Here is an 18,827-nt window from a genome sequence, read left to right as displayed (position 1 = left end):
ATCTGGTTGCAAAACAGTTTCAGGATCGTCAACTGTTTCTGAATCTGCAGCATCAGCTTCGCCCACGTCGAATCCCTCGAAGTTTCGGGCGGATATGGCATCAGGCCAGAGTTCCCTCCACGAGGAATTCAAGGTTCGCCTCGAAACCTCCTGCCAATGAGTCGGATGCATATCACAACATCGAAATGCTCCTTTCAAAATTCACGCGAGGTTTGTGGTATCGGTGATGTCGAAACATCTCTTGAAAAGGTGTTTCGTATACAGCTTCTTAAAGTTTGATATCACTTGCTGGTCCATGGGCTGGAGGAGAGGGGTGGTGTTAGGCGGAAGATAAAGAACCTTGATGAAGGAATACTCTGCTAGGATATCTTCCTCGAGGCCTGGAGGGTGAGCAGGGGGCATTGTCCAACACCAGGAGGCATTTCAGAGTGAGGCGCTTCTCTTCCAAGAATTTCTTCACTGTCGGGCCGAAACACAGATTTACCCACTCCGTGAACAAAAGCCTCGTTACCCAGGCTTTCGGATTAGCCCTCCACATCACTGGAAGCTTCTCCTTAAGCACTTTGTGGGCCTTGAAGGCTCAAGGAGTCTCGGAATGATAGACCAGTAGGGGCTTCACCTTGCAATCCCCACTGGCATTCGAACAAAGTGCGAGCGTAAGCCTATCTTTCATAGGCTTATGCCCGGGTAGCTTCTTCTCTTCCTCCGTGATGTACGTCCGACGAGGCATTTTTTTCCTAAAAAGGCCAGTCTCATTACAGTTGAAGACTTGCTGAGAACTGTAGCCTTCCTTGGTCATCATCTCGTTAAACGTCTTTTTAAAGGCTTCGGCCGCTTTCGTGTCTGAGCTGGCAGCCTCCTCATGCCGCACCACCAAATGGATGCCAGTCCATTTACGGAATTTCTCGAACCACCCATGCGAAGCCTTGAAGTCTGGGGTTGGCGTTGATGTCCCTTTCGGCCTGGGCAATCAAATCGCCAAAAATAGCACTGGCCTTGTGGGAGATTGCCGTCTCCGTTATCGTATCGCCAGTGATTTCTTTGTCTTTTATCCAGACAAGAAGAAACCTTTCCATCTCGTCGTGCACGTGGGTCCTCTTGCTGGACAAAATAGTGACGCTCTTGGAAGGTTTAGTTGCTTTGATGGCATCCTTCTGCTTAAGGATGGTGCCTATTGTCGACGGATTTTGGCCGTATTCCTTGGCAATCACACTCAATCGCATACCAGCTTCATACTTCTTGATAATCTCCATCTTCGTTTCCAAAGAGAGCATCCTCTTCTTTCCGTGAATTTCAAGTTTCTTGGGACCCATGACTACGTATACTGTACGTAATTATGTTATGTAGTACATATAAGTATGGAGTAAAGTTCTCACACAACACGATAAAGTATACTACGTATAACGAAATCACTTAACAAATTTACGTTAATAAACGAAATCGTTAGAACGAATGAATACCGCGTGCGTACAATAACGATGCTGGTACCGAGTGGCCGAGGCACGCCGCTACGTAGTAGATGCATGATGGGAGGGATGCTGACTAATAGGAGAGAAGGATCTCATGGCGGTGACTAGCATCAGGAACCAATGGGAGAGCAGGAGGATGGTGGCGAGTCTACTCAGTTGGCGGCACGCGAGTTTCAAAATTGTTATCGGTGATCCGGGCGAATCTCGGACTTTACAGCAACAACCTTTCGTAACTTGAGCAATTTTCGTATGTAGAGCCGTAAAATTTTTCGTATTAGCTTTCGTATCTCGAGTTTTTTGTAAGTTGAGCCTTTCGTATCTCGAGGTACCACTGTACTCTACTCGTTCTGTGAATAGGTTGGAGAAAGAAACATAAGATGCTGAGAGATGAACCTTAGTTTTAGAAAAGGTGGGAGACGCAAAGACAAAATATTTTTAAGACATTGTGCAGCAGTGTACAAAATTTAAAAATCCCTCAGAGGACTTTGTTAATTATGAGATGACATGTGACAGTTGTTTGCTTCAGAGAAATTCTAGTTCTTTTGTTCTTTGTCATTTGCTTGAATTTTTAAATGAAACTAGTGGCTGTAGATGGAAGAGAAAGTTTAGATGGGAGTAACAATAGAAATTTGAGACTTGAAATGTACATGCATATGATGCTGTTTGAATCTGTACAACACCACGATAATGTATTTACAAAGCCTGTTTAACAAAATAAATCATAAATCTTGATGAGGGGACTTGAGATAATCTTAAGAAAAACAGAAATAATGAAGACAGAATATGCATGAGGGGATTTAATACTGTTAGATGAAGAAAGGATTAGTAATGAAGTTGAATCTCTAAAATATTCAGGAACATGGATATCCAATGCAGGTTCTTATGACTTTGAAGCTAGTAAAATATCATAAAAGGCAAATCAAATAATAGGGAAGCTGAATAACATTTGGAAATCAAATAGACTGAAATTCCATACAAAAGCAAGATTATAGTACTTTGGTGTAATATTGTGTTGCTACATGGATATGAAGCATGGTATCACACTGGAACTACCTTATTAGAAAAATAGGTGTATTTAGAATAAAGCTTTATAAGATAATTAGGGTTGGTTAATTTAAAATAAAGCTTTAATAAGATAATGAGGGTCAGATGGGAGGATAGGGTGGTAAATGATACCATACAGGAAATTTGGGGAGTTAAAAATATACTAGATGAGATGATAATGTAGAGGATGTCACCACCCCAGGGAAAATAGTGTGTAATGGTGTCAGATGGGTTCCTGTGAACATCACAAGAGTTGGAAGACCCAGACATACTTGGATGAGAACTAAGAGTGGAGATTTGTAAAAGCCAATTAAAGAAATTAAGGTTCCCATCCAGGATAAGAACATAAAGTAAAAGTGACTAAAGCAATCTGAAGTTGGTTACATGTCATTAGCTTAAATCCTGTTAGGGGAAGAGTCAGTTGTAGTTTGATAAAAACAATGGGTCTGTTAGTCTATTGAAAGTACACCACCTTATGCCATCAAGTGAGCCTAGTTATCAAAGAGGGTCAAATCAGACTCACTCCCTTTCAAGATAACTATCTACTTAAGAATGGAAGTTGATATTGAGATCAACTTAGATCACTCAACCCTAGGCAGTGCACACAGGTGGCTGACATACTATGTGAATAAATCTATATTTTGTTGAAAATTACCTATCTTTTTATATGGAACCTAGAGCCAAAAGTACTTATTGGAAATTTGAAGTAAAATATTACTTATTGGCTTCCTAAAGCAAAGGTGAAGCATCATGAGGAAACCACTCATTTGACTGGTACACGTATATGATTAAATGAAGCTAGGTTTATCTTAGCTGGTAATGTGAAAGATTAAGGACTGAAAGTTATTTGAATAAGCTCAAAGATAGTTGAAGTGTGATAAGTGAACCCAAGCTAGGTTTGCCCTCTGACAACTGTAATTGTTACACCAATTATGTAAAGTTTTGTGGTTGACTTTACTTAGATGAAATCTTGGACATTTAGTGTAGGCCCACTTGTTTGAGTATGCCTTTCAGTGAGGTAATGATTCCATTACCATTACATATAGTAATACCATTTGAACAAAGGCCATGATTGATGCTTTGTATGGAATTATTTACTGGGGAGATTCGTGTAATAACAGCAGATGGGCGGAAATTGTTGAAAATATTCACTCTCAAAAACCACTGCCCAAAATGTAGAATGCAAGACAGAAAGTTGTGATCTACTTTTGTATGACATTGTATGAATGGTGCATCATGAAAAGTACTAATGAATAATAATTAACAGCAAAGTAATGCTGAGCATTGGTCATTATTCTGAAATGACGAGCCAGGCAACTATCTGAGACAGCAATTTTTATAATTATCAGAAGGACTGTTGAATTTCCAACTGGATACCCTCTTGATTATTAAACAATCTCTCAGGGAATTGACTAGATTTTTTTAAAAATCAGATATTCCTTACTGTTGTAGCATTGTTTTTATACTTATGAACCTTTGCTCATTTGGAGAATTTGATATTTAAAAGCTACAATCCCTTGCACATGATTCTCTGTTCTTTCTTATGATTTTATCTTTTGCTCACTGTATCCCATTTTTAACTTGGTATTAAGAAACTGCAGCTATGTCAGAATATTGATTTTTATCTCGCATTACAGATGAAACGTGCAATAGATCCCAGTGCCCATGGAAACGATGGGGCCACTACCTTGCCAAGGGATGCCTTCCACAATATGATGGCAGTGCTTGCTGTCCAACCAGATTTTTATGTTGTAAGTTGAAATTCTTGCTCTGGAAAGGAATTGCAATACCAATGATATTTAAAAATTCACGACATAAAATTGATTTATTATTTGACAACCCATTCGAACGTAAGTGCCTCACTTGTAAGATATGTAACTGCTTTTTTCTCTGGTTTCGAAAACCTTAACTAACATGGATTATGTGTAAGGAATATTTGTTGTCATGTAACTAGAAGTAGGTTAGCCCTTTTTTATTCTAACAATTTTGAATTTTTCCTTTAAAGTTAATCCCAAGAGTTAGTTACATTGTCTAAAGTGAATACCTAATTTTATTTCTCACTCAGCAAGTTATGATGAGTCACAGGGAAATAAAACTCAGTGCATCTACAGAAATAGAGCTTATGATATAGGAGAGAGATTAGAAGTTTCCGATGAGTGTTCAGCTGGCTGTCTTTGTGCCGAATCATATTCTGCCGAGTTGTAAGTAAACAGTTGATTTGACCAAATATATTGCACAAATACTACTATTTTGTTAGGTGTTTGCAGTAGCAACCTTTATCCTTAAGTATTGTTATCTATATGCTGCTGTAGTACAGACACCACCCTACTGTGCTTACAAGGTTACATTCTGGAATGTTGTTTGTGTTGAATTGTAAGTGGCTTACCGTACTTGTCACGCCTGCCTAAGTAGTACAGGATGTATAAAGTCAGTACAGTATTGTACACTTTTTCACCTTAAAACACAATTCACTATATATACAATAATGTATTTTACTTATAGAATAGATGCACAGAACAAAATTTAAACTTTCTTGTGGCAAAGGGGAGTGCTCTGGACAATTTTAATTTACGATCACATTTTTTTGTATCTGAATGTTTGTAAGTAGGGTCGTGTCTGTAATTTTAAATCGGACTGTACAATATTTGCTGTTGATACTTTTGTAAAATCTGTTATGTATTGGCAGACCAGAAATTCTTTGTGCGTCGGTCGAGTGCCCAGACCTATTCCATCCACACCCACCTGGCTGTCGTCCACTATATCGGCTTGGGCAGTGTTGTGCTTATGATTATGACTGTGGTTAGTATTGTTTACATGTCAGTACAGCAATTCATGTCCTGTAAACACTTGTTTTTTATTATTTGAAAGACTTTATTATGATTTATATGGAATTCCATGTATATATCTGTTTGACTTGAAATCATGTAAGTATATCATTGCAAGTTCATATTCTTTATTTTTCATTAATTCAGTTGAAATTTTTCCCATTGAATGCTTATTACCCAGTAAGATGCCGATTCTTTTTTTATTATACACTTGACCACTGATCCTGAGGGTATGATCACAGACTTCTCTTGTTTTCCATACAGTGATTATTTATACTGTTTTACCTGTCAAAACAGCTACTGTACTGAGGTAGGAGGACTTACAATTCAGTGCAAAGAGTGCATGCTAGCAAGAGGTAGTATAAATCCAGGTAAAGAGTAGAAATGTTGGATGATACTTTGATGGCCAAGTAGCAAGTGACTTTTATTAAATTAGACAGACAGATCTTAAAAAATACAAATACGGTATTGGTTACTGTAATGTGCTACAAACCCACACACACACACACTGATAAATCTACAGTAATATTCAGTATGTCTTATTATTTGAACACAATCAAGTTTACATTTACTGTTAGAAGCAAAATTAATTTTTTGAAAATGTATCAAGTAGTTGTACCTTTGTGAGACTTATTTTCTCTCTTCTTTAACCTCTTTGGAGTAATTTTCCTATAGTACCTTATGTATTTCTCTTGTTTGGTATACATTTCCCTTGATAACTTTATTGGTATTATAGATTGCTTTTTACGTAGACTGCTGTGTTTATGACATCAGACCACCAAAAGTTTTTCATAGGTGACATTAGTATACAGTGTGTTGATCTCGGTACTAAAATCTTCCCATGAATATGGACACTAACTGCATTAACCACTTAATCAAATTACCCCGATGACAATAGTAAAATCTTATTGTATACTGTACTGCAGTTATCTCTATTATGTACAGTAGCAGTTTCAACAAATTTAGGACATTTATTCATAACTTTTGGAATACACTGTACAGTACGTTAGTTTTGGAACTCCATGTCAAACCTCAAATTTCATTCGCAATGTAAACATACTGAACTCATGTCTCGAATGAAGTAACTTTCATAACTGTCCTCCACAGCTGATTCCCAAAGTCCCACAGGGTTGGAAACCAGAGCACAAACGTGCTTTTGGAATAATAGAACGTACCATGAAGGTGACCAGATGTACTTCGATGAATACCCCTGCCAGCGGTGCATTTGCAGTTCCGATTTTACCGATCCATTCGGCCCTGGTTGTGTTAAAATTGACTGTGGATTTGAATTCAGGTTGGTATTGCAAGCTTCATTGTATTCACACCATTGTTATAAAATTAGTAGTTTTTATTACAAAATGAAAGTTTTATTGATTGAATAGTATCCTAACATTTAGATCATTCACTCAAATAAATCTTGAAAGGTTACAATAAATGGATTTTGACGAAGGAAAAATCTATTTCTGGGGGAAGACCTGTGTCGCCCAGTGAAAAACCCCTGTAGCTCATTTTTCAAGTATAAATATATCCTAAATATACCAGAGAAAAAATATCCTGTTGTTTAACACCATTTAACATTTAGAGGGTTAAAATGTTTGTGGATTATTGCCAAATAAAAGTGTAGTAATGTGGATTATTGCCAAGTAAAAGTGTAGTAATTGTGAATTATTTATGCAGCAGTTCATGTTAATCCTCACCTAGATGATCTTTTTATATTTCTAACTTACTTTTTTATGTTGTAGGTACACAAACAGATATGACCATGGTTGTGTACCCATATTCTTCAAAGAAAACTGCTGTCCCATTGACTGGTTATGTCGTAAGTATCTTGAAAATAATTTCTTTCGTTCCCCAGATCAACTCAGTTCTTAATTATGTGTAACTAAAAAATATATACTCACTGTTTACCTTATATAAACCTCTAAATTTTACATGTACACACTTGAAAGTTATGGTGGGATGTTATCTTGTAGATATAGAAGGCAGGGATTCTTGTGTCTTTTTCACAAAAATCTATAGGTAATCATTGGGGTTTCTGTGGGCTGATATAGGCATATCAGGCAGGCTCAGTTACCATAATTAAATTGCCTTACAGTTTATAATGTAATGGATACTTCATTGTATCCCAGACTAAATTTGTGCAAGAATTTGATAAAAAAGGGATTTTGATGATGTAGGATCTATTTCTGGGTGAGGAAGCCGTGTCGCCCAGTGAAATATGTCTGCTTTAGCACTATTTCTAGTAAAATATTGCTATAATACCAGAGAACTGCTAAATTGGACATGTCAGAAGCTTCTGACTCGCTCACCTATATAAAAGGTGTCGGTATAAAACTGGGGCGAGTGTTAAACACTACCACAGCAACCCCTCCAATTAGCCTTTTCCTCATCAAAAGACCCTAAATACGGGGAGCCAACCCATAGGTCACACCTAGCTACCCCGTTGAAGGCGTCTGTGATGTCATACTAATTGGAGGGGTTGCTGTGGTAGTGTTTAACACTCGCCCCAGTTTTATACCGACACCTTTTATATAGGTGAGCGAGTCAGAAGCTTCTGACATGTCCAATTTAGCAGTTCTCTGGTATTATAGCAATATTTTACTAGAAATAGTGCTAAAGCAGACATATTTCACTGGGCGACACGGCTTCCTCACCCAGAAATAGATTTTTCCTACATCAAAATCCCTTTTTTATCAAATTCTTGCACAAATTTAGTCTGGGATACAATGAAGTATCCATTACATTATAAACTGTAAGGCAATTTAATTATGGTATTATAGCAATATTTTACTAGAAATAGTGCTAAAGCAGACATATTTCACGGGAGCGACACGGCTGAGCCCAGAAAATAAATGTGAATATGTAAAGCTGGGAATTTGCTTAGTCCATTTGTACTTTGTAATTCAAATACATGTATTCATAATTCTTTTATTTTTACCTATATAGACAATTTCATAAACTAGGCTCTTTTTATCATTACAGCTGATGACTCCAGAATAGCAGAAGTTGAAGACATCATCATGGAGGATGAAGGTATGTTTGATTTAATGGTAACTTTTTATATGGTTAATGTTTATAGTGAAAAGTTTATTTATCAATATGTAAATAGTACATGAAAATTTTAGGCATTTATGGTTAAATGAAATTTAATTGTTCATATTTAAGAATGTGGATATTGCAGGTATTAATAGTTAAAATTCATGTGGTCTATCATGTGAAATTTACTCTCAATCTAAAAGATTCCGAGTAATGTTCCCACTTTTTGAGTCGTATGATGAGATCTTTGGTTTTGCTTCAGTAAAATCTAGATCTTGATGGTGAAAGCAATGGAAATAAATTTAGTGTACACTTCAGTCAATTTAGTTCCATTTAATGTTTTTAGGATTCTTGTTTTCATTTGTGCTTTTACAGCTAGATTAATACTATTGCTTGTATATAATAACTTAGCCCTCGAGGTAAAACACCCATATAAGCTCTATGAAGTGCTTTTGATAATTTGAATTCACTGATAAGAGTACGTATTGCAAGATGAAACACACCCTAAGTTGATTCAGTACGTATTATAACTCTTAAACAGATGTTTTAATAACTGTTGTCATGTTTTAAGTGTTCATATATATAGGGGACTGTATATATATGAAATGATTGCATTGTTAACTATCATGACTGTCCCAAAGGGGAAGTTTGCAGTGCTATACATAACTCCAAAAAACATTTATATTGTAATGTGTATGAACTGTTGATGATTCATTACAATGTGTATGGTAATTGCACTAATACAGAAATAGGAACAAATTTCTCCACCTGGTGGTTGCCTAAAATTTTTGAAAGAGCAGCTACTATCCAAACCCATCCTGCTCCATTAAGTTTTTAACGCTTTTGGCATTTCTGTTTCAAAACTCCTTTGTGTTAACAGCTTCACTCAGTTTAACTAAAGTATCTTCCATTATTAGCAACTTTACAACTTTGATTGGTCTTTTTACAATAAACTTATTAAAACAAAAGCCACTGGGTTCTGTCCATAATTTATCACATTGGGGAGGTGAACTCTTAGGCGTCTCTGCTACAGCCAAGTACTACATACATTACTGTGCTCCTTAATTTAAGAGACTTCATTGACAGAAAAGTTGAATGAAAATTACTTTTATTGCAGTTGTGATTCATTGACACAACTGTGGGAACATTGTATAACTTCTGTCACTGCCATGGATTGAAAAGTTATGATGCTGTTACTTTATTAGTATATCTTTTGTTTAAAGTGTAAATTGAATACGGTAATTACATGATAAGGATATGCATATTATATATATTGTATATCTCAAATGGAAATTTCTGATGCTCACCATCTTTAATTGCTTTGCAAGAAGGTCGGATGTGATTGTGTAATTTTATCTTCATTAAAGATTAACTTTTACCTGGGCTGCAGTGAATCCTTGCATCTTAGACAAGGACCCTGGGTCATGCTACAACGATGTGACACGCATATATTATGATGCAGAAGCTTCTGAATGTCGGCAGTTTGTGTATGGTGGGTGTCAGGGAAATATGAATAACTTCCGAAGCTTCGAGGAATGCGAGGAATTCTGTAGAAAGACACCAAGACCTTCCCTGTCAGGTGTGACTAGTGAGGAGTTTTGGACAGTTGATTAGTACTGTAATTTTTATGACTGGTGATATTGTTTTGCAATTTATTTAAGAAAATTAACAGGAAGCTGTGATAAATTTGAGAAATTAACCTTCAAGAAACTTTAGTTCATTTGAATAATAATGAGATTGAAAAATACTTTCTTATAATGTTACTATTGTATATTTTATTCTCACAAGGTTGCTTTCTACATCTGAACTGTCTTGTTACTACGGCATTTTGAAAATTCTTAGAATGCCATATAAACTTGTTTTCAGCAAATAGTCTATTGGAATAGCTGCATTTGTAGCTACATTAGTTGCTAAGCAATGAGAAAATTATTATTCTAGCCTTTTTCCCATATTGTTCTTATAGTACAGTTTTGTATATAATTCCAAATTTTCCTAAACTTTTAACTTTTATATCTATTCTGAATTAGCTGGATCCCTAAGTTTGACTTCAGTGTCGTGACATTTATATGTGATTTTGTGCTTATCATTTTCTAATTAAATAACTTCATCATAGAATGTCAGATAGGGGGCAGTGTGTCTACTGGGCCAAGCAAACCCCAAAATGTGAAGGTGACAGCTCTTGTGAACTCAGGCCTTCCAGGTCGGATGTCATTGCAGGTTGAGTGGTCTCCTCCTAAATGCCCACGAGGCAGCTTGAAGGGTATGGAGATTACTGAGAAGTGCTTTGGGTTACACCATTATTTTTTTTTTCTTCTTTTTTTTAGAAGCATGAAAGCCTGCGTATCATTTTTTGGAATATTGTAATTTTAACATTACCTTCTCAACAAAAAAGCTTAAATGTATTTTCATATATGACATATACTTAGTTTTAAGTTGTGCTTGATTTCTTTTAGTACATCTTACAGCTGCACGTTTTAAAAGTTTCATTGTTCTAAACCTGACGATATCATACCAATCATAAAGATTTATCCATTTACACAAGTCAGGGTTTTCCAAGTTCTCATATGTCTATGACCTATTACACAGGTTATCAAGTGTGGGTTCAGGCATTAGGCCCAAAAGACAAACCTCACCTGGATAAAAGTAATGCCTCAAAATTCACTGGCCCTCTTATCACACAATTGGCATATGGTGGTCTCTACTTAGACCAATCATACACCATTGCAGTGGCTGCAGAAAATGAACAAGAACTTGGTGATATATCCCCTTTGGTTGTCTTCAGTCTGATTCCAAATTGTGAGTCCCATCTTACACGTTGTACAGTAAGTCAATAGAGTGACTTACAAGTTGCTGTGTTTAGCTAATACATTATTTAATGCAGAATTATTTTAGACAATTTTTACTGTCCATCATGATTAAGATTCTTTAACTATGCAATTTTTCATCTAATTATTGAATTCTTGAAAGCTAACTACAGCAAAATTTTAACACTTGCTTACTGAAAGATACTAGATGATGCTTGTGAAATGAAGAAGGAATGCTCCAAGTATCTGAATTATATCGAAGTATTTTGCATTTGAAGGGAGTGACCTCCAGAACAGTGATGGAATGATCAGCGTGTTCAAAGTATGTAAAGCATGACAACCTAAAAAGCTAAAGTTGCTCTGAAGTACTGGCTTGAGATTCAATTGTAGTAAATAGGTGCATGCTTGCACATGCAGTGTATAAATATATGCTATTTTACATTCTTTTATAATATTGAAGTACGTAAGGGAAAAAAATAATTAAAATTAAGTGGTTTCTTCAAGTGAATTTAAGCACTTTTCTCAAAATAGAGAGCAACGGAAATGTTTAAAGGTAGGATGGTGGAGAAGGATCCCAAAGAATTATTTGTTAGTCAGGAGGAAAGGAGAGATCAAATGACCACCTATTTTTAGCAAAAGGAGTCAAGATCAGTGCTTGTAATTCACCAGTGCCCAAGGGCTTCATAAGAAGACCAAAGGAACCCAATTCTCTGCATACCCAAGATCATTTCCCTGGAAGAGAAGCGTGTAGAACCTCAGCGTCTTAAGGATGGAGGATTTCTTGAAGTGTTGAGGAAATCCTGATAAAGAAACAACAGCTCAACCTGAAGGTATTGGACAGTAATTGTACTGATTTCCTCAGGTACATTTGAAGTCTAAGGGTACCATGCAGAGACTCTACTGAGGGTGGCATGAAAGGGTGTTCCTGTCAAGTGACAATGAGCCAATCATTCAAGTACCTCGAGAACTCCCTGGGATGAGCAATGATGTTAGACTTTGGAAACTGAGAGAGAGAGAGAGAGAGAGAGAGAGAGAGAGAGAGAGAGAGAGAGAGAGAGTAGAGAGAGAAGAGAGAGAGGAGAGAGAGAATTCGGAGAGAGATGAGAGAGGACGAGAGGAGGAGAGAGGAGGAGAAGGAGGAGAGAGAGAGACGACGAGTAGGAGAGGGAGCGAGAGAGAGAGAGAGAGAAGAGAGAGCGAGAGAGAGAGAGAGAGAGAGAGAGAGAGAGAGAGAGAGAGAGAGAGAGAGAGATCTTAAAGGTAATGCTTTGTATAAGAATAAAGTACAACATTTGTTTTAATCTCCCTTTGAAAACTGGTAACCCAATTATGTCAGAAAGTTAATCACTGTGAAACTTGAAATATGATTATACAATCATATTTCAAGGGGCTTAGTAAATGTAGAATACAGTAGTTTTGAATTATGTATTTTATATTATTTCCTGAATTGTGAATGTGGCTGATGGTCATGAACATTCTCTTGCTGCAAAGGTGTGTGATCTGAATTTGTCAAGGCATGACATTCAGACCAGTAGGACTTTGTAATTAGCATCCAAATAGTTAAGCTGGCATTTTTTATCTGCCTGATTGATTGTCAGTCTTTCAGCACAGTCAATATACTTCAGTGTTTTTCATATACCTACTGTAATAGCTGTTTAATGTACCCAACCTTTTCAAGGGCATTCTTTTAAAGTTAAGCCCTGTAATATTCTTAGTGCTATGATTGCAGTCATCTTCCCTTCTGACCAAAAATGGCTTAGCGATTAATAAGACTTCTGAAATTTTAATCTGAATGATATTCTTGCTTGCATAGGTATTAGTAACAATATAGTTAGAAATGAAGTTACCTGTAATTTCATAAACATGAAAAGTGGCCTAAAATCTCAAATTGGAAACTAGCAATGGACTGCAAAAGCATCTAAAGATGATTCTATATGTACATAGTCTTAACTACCAATGACTAGATTTTATGTGTAGTCTTTACCAGTGACTAACTATCTGTTAACTTGCATGGGGCCAATGCTCAGCATATAAAGTCCAATGACTTGAGTAACAGCATGAATGAAACTTCAGGCGGCTTCTATATGAGCTTCAGAATGTGCCTGGGTTCTTGACATATTTTTAAAACATTTAAATTGACCTTCTTGTTTGCAGACCGCCGTGGTGACCAGTGTCACCTGGGCTCAATATCCCTGGAAGTAGGAAAGTCATTGCAGCTGTCAAACTGTCAGATTGATTGCCGATGCATCACTCCGCCAGAATTTACTTGCGCAATGCTCGATAACTGTGAAGCAGTTAAAGAGAAGCAGTCTTACAAAGGTAAGTCAGGGTTTGATTTTTACCACTAGAGAAAAATTATGGTTCTAATTTGTAAAAGACCTCCTCAAAAGTGTTTATAAGGCACATAGTTGTACCAGCAAAGGAAATCCAAGTACATGATGGCTATGATTACACAGTATACCCTTAAGTTTCTTAGATTCTGGTTATATTTCTCATAAAATGCTGTGTGCTGTTGTAATTTTAATGATAAAGGGTATTGAAGATTTAATGATACCAGTACCACTTTCTTATCCAATGTATTTTATGACTAAATAAATGAGCTCTTGATCTTACCAGTGTCCTGTGTAACACTGTTATAAGTAGAAGAATTATAATTATTTGGTATTTTAACCTTACCTTTGAGTTGTTGTCAGATAATAATAATTTTTTGTACATACCCAGCTGAGTATAGTACAGATAATGGTTACAATATAATTCAGCAGCACAGGTACATCAGTTAATTCCATATATTTTACATGAGCTAGATATTTATCTTATTGCAAATATCTGAGGTTTGAACTATTCCTTTCCGTATATGTTCACAGCTCATATTGTGACTCCTGAACTTTGAGATGCTTCCACATAACTTTGTATTGCAAAATAAACATTGTATGTTGCAGGTCTTCCCTATATACCAAGCCTATACACTTATTTTTGGCTAATTTCAAATATACTGTACTATCTCTGTTTTTGAATTTCTAAGATACTTCATGTTTGGTATTACAATAAATGTTGAACAAAACATAATAAAAGCTTAAGCGATAGCAGTAGCCATATATGTAAGTTAGCTCTTAATTTTGCTCAAAATTATTGAAACTTAACCATAATACAAACATGTAAAAAAATGTCTTATTCTGCAGATTGCCCAGAGATAAGCTGTAGTGCAGAATGTACCCCACTAACTGATACTCTGAGTGGCTGTCTCACTTGCTCCTGCAAAAACCAAAGCTTCACTTGTCCTGAACTACAGTGCTCACCTTCATGTGGTACCAGCATCAATTATGAAACAGGATGTCCAGAATGCAGCTGCCAGTGTCCTGTAGCCTCTGGCCAAACTTCCTGCCCTGATGAATGTACAGTGGTCAGAGATTCTAATGGCTGCCCAGTGTCATGTGACTGCAATCTTGAAGGTTTTGGATTTTCCAGTTTCGATAATTGCACAGAGGATCCTCATTGTCCAGAAAATTGTACTGTTCACAGTGAAGCTGGTTGTGCAAAATGTGACTGCAACTCTAGTCACTTAGGCAATTCTACCCACATGACTCGTAGACAGGTCCAATGTCCTCAGAATCCTCCTTGTCCTATGGATTGTGGAGTAATCAGGCAAATTGATCAAAACACTGGATGTCTTGTATGTATTTGTGATCCCAGAAATACTGGAAACCCTTTCTTTCCTGCAGCTCCTCTGCCTCCCAGAAGACCAAGACGTTGCCCTACAGGCCGTCCTCCTTGTCCCCAAGATTGTGCAGTTCGATATGTAATTAACAGAAACACAGGATGTTTGGTGTGCACTTGCACCCATAATAGTGGGAATCCATTTGTTACTGTAAGACCACCTCCTCCAACAAGACAATGTCCTCTGGGTCCAGATGGGCGTCCACCATGTCCACAAGATTGCACGGTTATACAAACAGTTGACCAAAATTCTGGGTGTTTAATATGTACTTGTGACCCAAACAGTACTGGAAATCCCTTTGTTCCTGTTAACCCACCAACTCCAAACCCCTTCCAGACTTGCCCTACAGGCCCAGATGGTAAACCGCCATGCCCTCAAGACTGTGGAGTTATACAAACAGTTGATCAAAAGACTGGATGTAGCATTTGCATATGTGACCCTAATGATACTGGAAATCCCTTTGGCCCTTCCAATCCACCTCCCCCTACCCGTCGTACTAGGACAAGTTGTCCTGCAAATCCTGATGGCAAACCGCCCTGTCCTCAAGACTGTGGAGTTATACAAACAGTTGATGAAAAGACTGGATGTAACATTTGTATATGTGACCCTAATGATACTGGAAACCCCTTTGGACTTTACAAACCACCTCCTCCTCCCCCTCCTACTAGGAGTTGTCCTACAAATCCTGATGGCAAACCGCCCTGTCCTCAAGACTGTGGAGTTATACAAACAGTTGATGAAAAGACTGGATGTAGCATTTGTATATGTGACCCTAATGATACTGGAAACCCCTTTGGTCCTTTGAATCCACCTCCTCTTCCCCCTCCTACTAGGAGTTGTCCTACAAATCCAGATGGCAAACCGCCCTGTCCTCAAGACTGTGGAGTTATACAAACAGTTGATCAAAATACCGGATGTAACATTTGCATATGTGACCCTAATGATACTGGAAATCCCTTTGGACCTTTCAATCCACCTCCTCCTCCCCCTCCTACTAGGAGTTGTCCTACAAATCCAGATGGCAAACCGCCCTGTCCTCAAGACTGTGGAGTTATACAAACAGTTGATCAAAATACTGGATGTAGGGTTTGTATATGTGACCCTAATGATACTGGAAATCCCTTCGTACCTATCAATCCACCTCCCCCCTCCTACTAAGAGTTGTCCTACAGAACCTGATGGCCCACTGCACTGTCCTCAAGACTGTGGAGTCATACAAACAATTGATTAAAAGACTGGATGTAGGGTTTGTATATGTGACCCTGATGATACTGAAATTCCCTTTGAACCTTCCAATCCATCTCCTCCTTCCTACTAGTTGCCCTACATATCCTGATGGCAAACTGCCCTGTCCTCAAGACTGGAGTTATACAGTTGATATAGGTTGTGCAATATGCATATATACTAATGATACTGGAAATCCATTTGGACCTTTCAATCCACCTCCTTCAAGTGGATAATAACTTTATATGTATACCTTGCCCAGCAAGTTACAACTGTAAGTATTGACATGAATGACAGCTGCAGCATTTGTGAACTTTCATAACTGATTTCAGGTAAAATTTTATTCTTGAGCCTTTAACTTTGAAGTAGGGTTAGGTTTTACCATTTTGCTTGCAGCAATCTGTATTTAACTGACCAAACAGGCTGTGAAATTTAATACATTTGAAACCGTTTATACAAATTCAAATAAAATTACCTTCTAGACACACTAGACACTTACAAATCAGTACAGATGACAGTAGAGAAAGGTAATGTATCCAATAGTATGACGTAAAGGAATGATCTATCTGCCTTAAATCTAATTATAAAAATGCCATTACAAAAAAAAGGTCTATCAACTATAAATATTAGGAGAATAAATGTGAACATTATGTACAAAAGAGCAGTTTGTTTCCTTAAACATCTTGTTTGTATGTAACATAAACAGACACCTTATCTTTTCTATAACCCAATAGATATCTGATTCATTCATTCACCTTAAAAAATGTTCTGTCTTGCTCTCATTACAGTACAGGCTTTGAGATTTAACATCACCAACTATGTACAACTGTAAAAACTTACAAAAGGACAAATTTTTCTTGATGACATTATGTGATCTCAAAATATTCACTTACAAAACTATTAACAGTCCAGAGCTATATTTTAGCAATGTTATATGTTGTCATGTAAGATTTTATTGAAATATGTGAACAGTGCAAAACTAATATTTGATACAGTTGATATTTTAAACTATTTTGCCATGTATTACAGCAATCAATACTACAAGGAAAGGTAGTGATCATACTGTGTTTCTGTGTCAGGTTGAAATAGTTTGTCATGAAACATACTTCTTCATTATTTTCAAAGTTTCTTTCATCTTTGTTGCTTTAAAGCAGCAGTCTCCAAACTTTACAAAATGAGGATAATGTACTTACTGTATTTCAAACTTTTTGAGGGAACAGAAAAGTTTGTAAATTAATGACATTTAATTGAATACATGAGTAACCTAAAAGTTTGAAAATTAATGACATTTCATTGAATACGTAGGTTAAAGTGGATAATTTTTTTGTAATCGGTGTGATTCAAAAACTGAAATGTGACATTTAAAGTGGAATAATGCATGCTTACTCTCTGAAATTCTAAATTCAGTAAAAACTTTAAACATTACCAAATGCTCCGACTTAATGATGAATGACTTACAAATTTTACAAAATGTATATTTTATTAATTTTTGGTGTATAGTTAGAAACACACACACCCCCAAGAAAGGACTTAGGTAAAAGAAAAGAAATTCAAAATTAATCAGGGCCATTAGTTAAGGTCCAAGTAACATATTTTCAGGCTGCACGTCTCTATATTGTCCTGACAATTAGTTTTCTGGAAGAAACCAGTGCATCATGAAGTATTACATAAGATCAATGGGAATGATGGAGTGAGCAAACAAAACTGCTCATCATGTGTTTGACCATGTTGATGGGAAAAACCATATGGAAAAAGTTTTAAGCAATTCAAGTTCCTGCGAGCCCTATATGGCATGCCAGCCAAGTTTGGAGACCCCTGTTCTAAAAGACTTATTATAAACACCATTCTTGAGTTTGATAATCCCTATAAAAAATTAATTTCATTGGAGCTTTCCAGTTAAACTTCTATTGGCTGACACAAAACACATGGCTGATATTCAACAAAGTACAAAAACTGAAATTGTATAAAATTTATCCTTACTGAAAATATTTATATTTGAGGCACTTATTAACATGTAAAATATGCATCCAGAACATTTTGATAATAGTATGCACATTTTTGTCAATTGCAATTAAAAAAAATTATTTTAACAATATAAACAATTATTTTAACTATCCCAAACAATCTTTAAACTATTCTAAGTACTTTACTGTAAATATAAGTGATGTTAATCATGCAGTTACTGCAAAAGCTGAGAATGAAACACACCAATGTAAATTTTTATTCATTTGTTGTTCATGTAATATCAACCATATTAACCTTCATTTTGCTTATAAGATGTCTATGACAGAATTTACTCTCAGAATATATTATATATTTTTTATAAAACTGTAACCACTGAATGACAAACTAAAAAGTTTTTGTTTGATACAAGTTGATATTCTTTTGATTTGTGAAGTGCAATAAAGTTCCAATGTTTACCTTATTTTTATACCCTAAATTAATATTTCATGTTATGACTCAGCAACCTGTTTGGCTACATATACCTGCAAAGTAATGCATTAACATTTTCTTTTAACCGTGAATTTGTATGTCCTCACTTCTATAGTATATAAAAGGCAATTTCTGTCTGTTTGTTTGTTTGCTATGCACGTCCAGACAATGAAAGCTTCGGCTACCAAAATTTTACCTCAAGACTCCCTTTCTCTCTCTCTCGTTCCTTCCTTTCTCCTCCTCCCTCTCTCTCTCTCTCCTCTCTCTCTCTTCTCTC

General features: G+C 36.5%; 1 protein-coding gene across 4 annotated transcripts in view; it reads left to right on the top strand.

Moving 5' to 3' along the window:
- The window catches only part of LOC135210053 (kielin/chordin-like protein), a 100,632-nt gene extending 82,097 nt beyond the window's left edge, over window positions 1–18,535 (top strand). Inside the window, exons 14-24 of one of the 4 annotated variants that reach the window (XM_064242845.1) lie at window positions 4,151–4,264; window positions 4,579–4,714; window positions 5,200–5,312; window positions 6,467–6,632; window positions 7,081–7,157; window positions 8,321–8,371; window positions 9,765–9,953; window positions 10,488–10,634; window positions 10,961–11,170; window positions 13,333–13,497; window positions 14,358–18,535. In XM_064242845.1, coding sequence (XP_064098915.1) covers window positions 4,151–4,264; window positions 4,579–4,714; window positions 5,200–5,312; window positions 6,467–6,632; window positions 7,081–7,157; window positions 8,321–8,371; window positions 9,765–9,953; window positions 10,488–10,634; window positions 10,961–11,170; window positions 13,333–13,497; window positions 14,358–16,051 — 3,062 coding nt within the window. In that variant the 3' untranslated portion in view covers window positions 16,052–18,535. Of the gene's footprint in view, window positions 1–4,150; window positions 4,265–4,578; window positions 4,715–5,199; window positions 5,313–6,445; window positions 6,633–7,080; window positions 7,158–8,320; window positions 8,372–9,764; window positions 9,954–10,487; window positions 10,635–10,960; window positions 11,171–13,332; window positions 13,498–14,357 lie in introns of all 4 variants that reach the window. The other 3 variants (XM_064242844.1, XM_064242846.1, XM_064242847.1) reach the window with 3 other exon arrangements.
- Window positions 18,536–18,827: the final 292 nt, after the last annotated feature.

Source organism: Macrobrachium nipponense, chromosome 39, assembly GCF_015104395.2.
Source record: "Macrobrachium nipponense isolate FS-2020 chromosome 39, ASM1510439v2, whole genome shotgun sequence".
In the NCBI taxonomy this organism is placed as follows: Eukaryota; Metazoa; Arthropoda; class Malacostraca; order Decapoda; family Palaemonidae; genus Macrobrachium; species Macrobrachium nipponense.
Note: the sequence above shows the minus strand (reverse complement) of the source record. Positions and strands in the feature narration are given on the sequence as shown.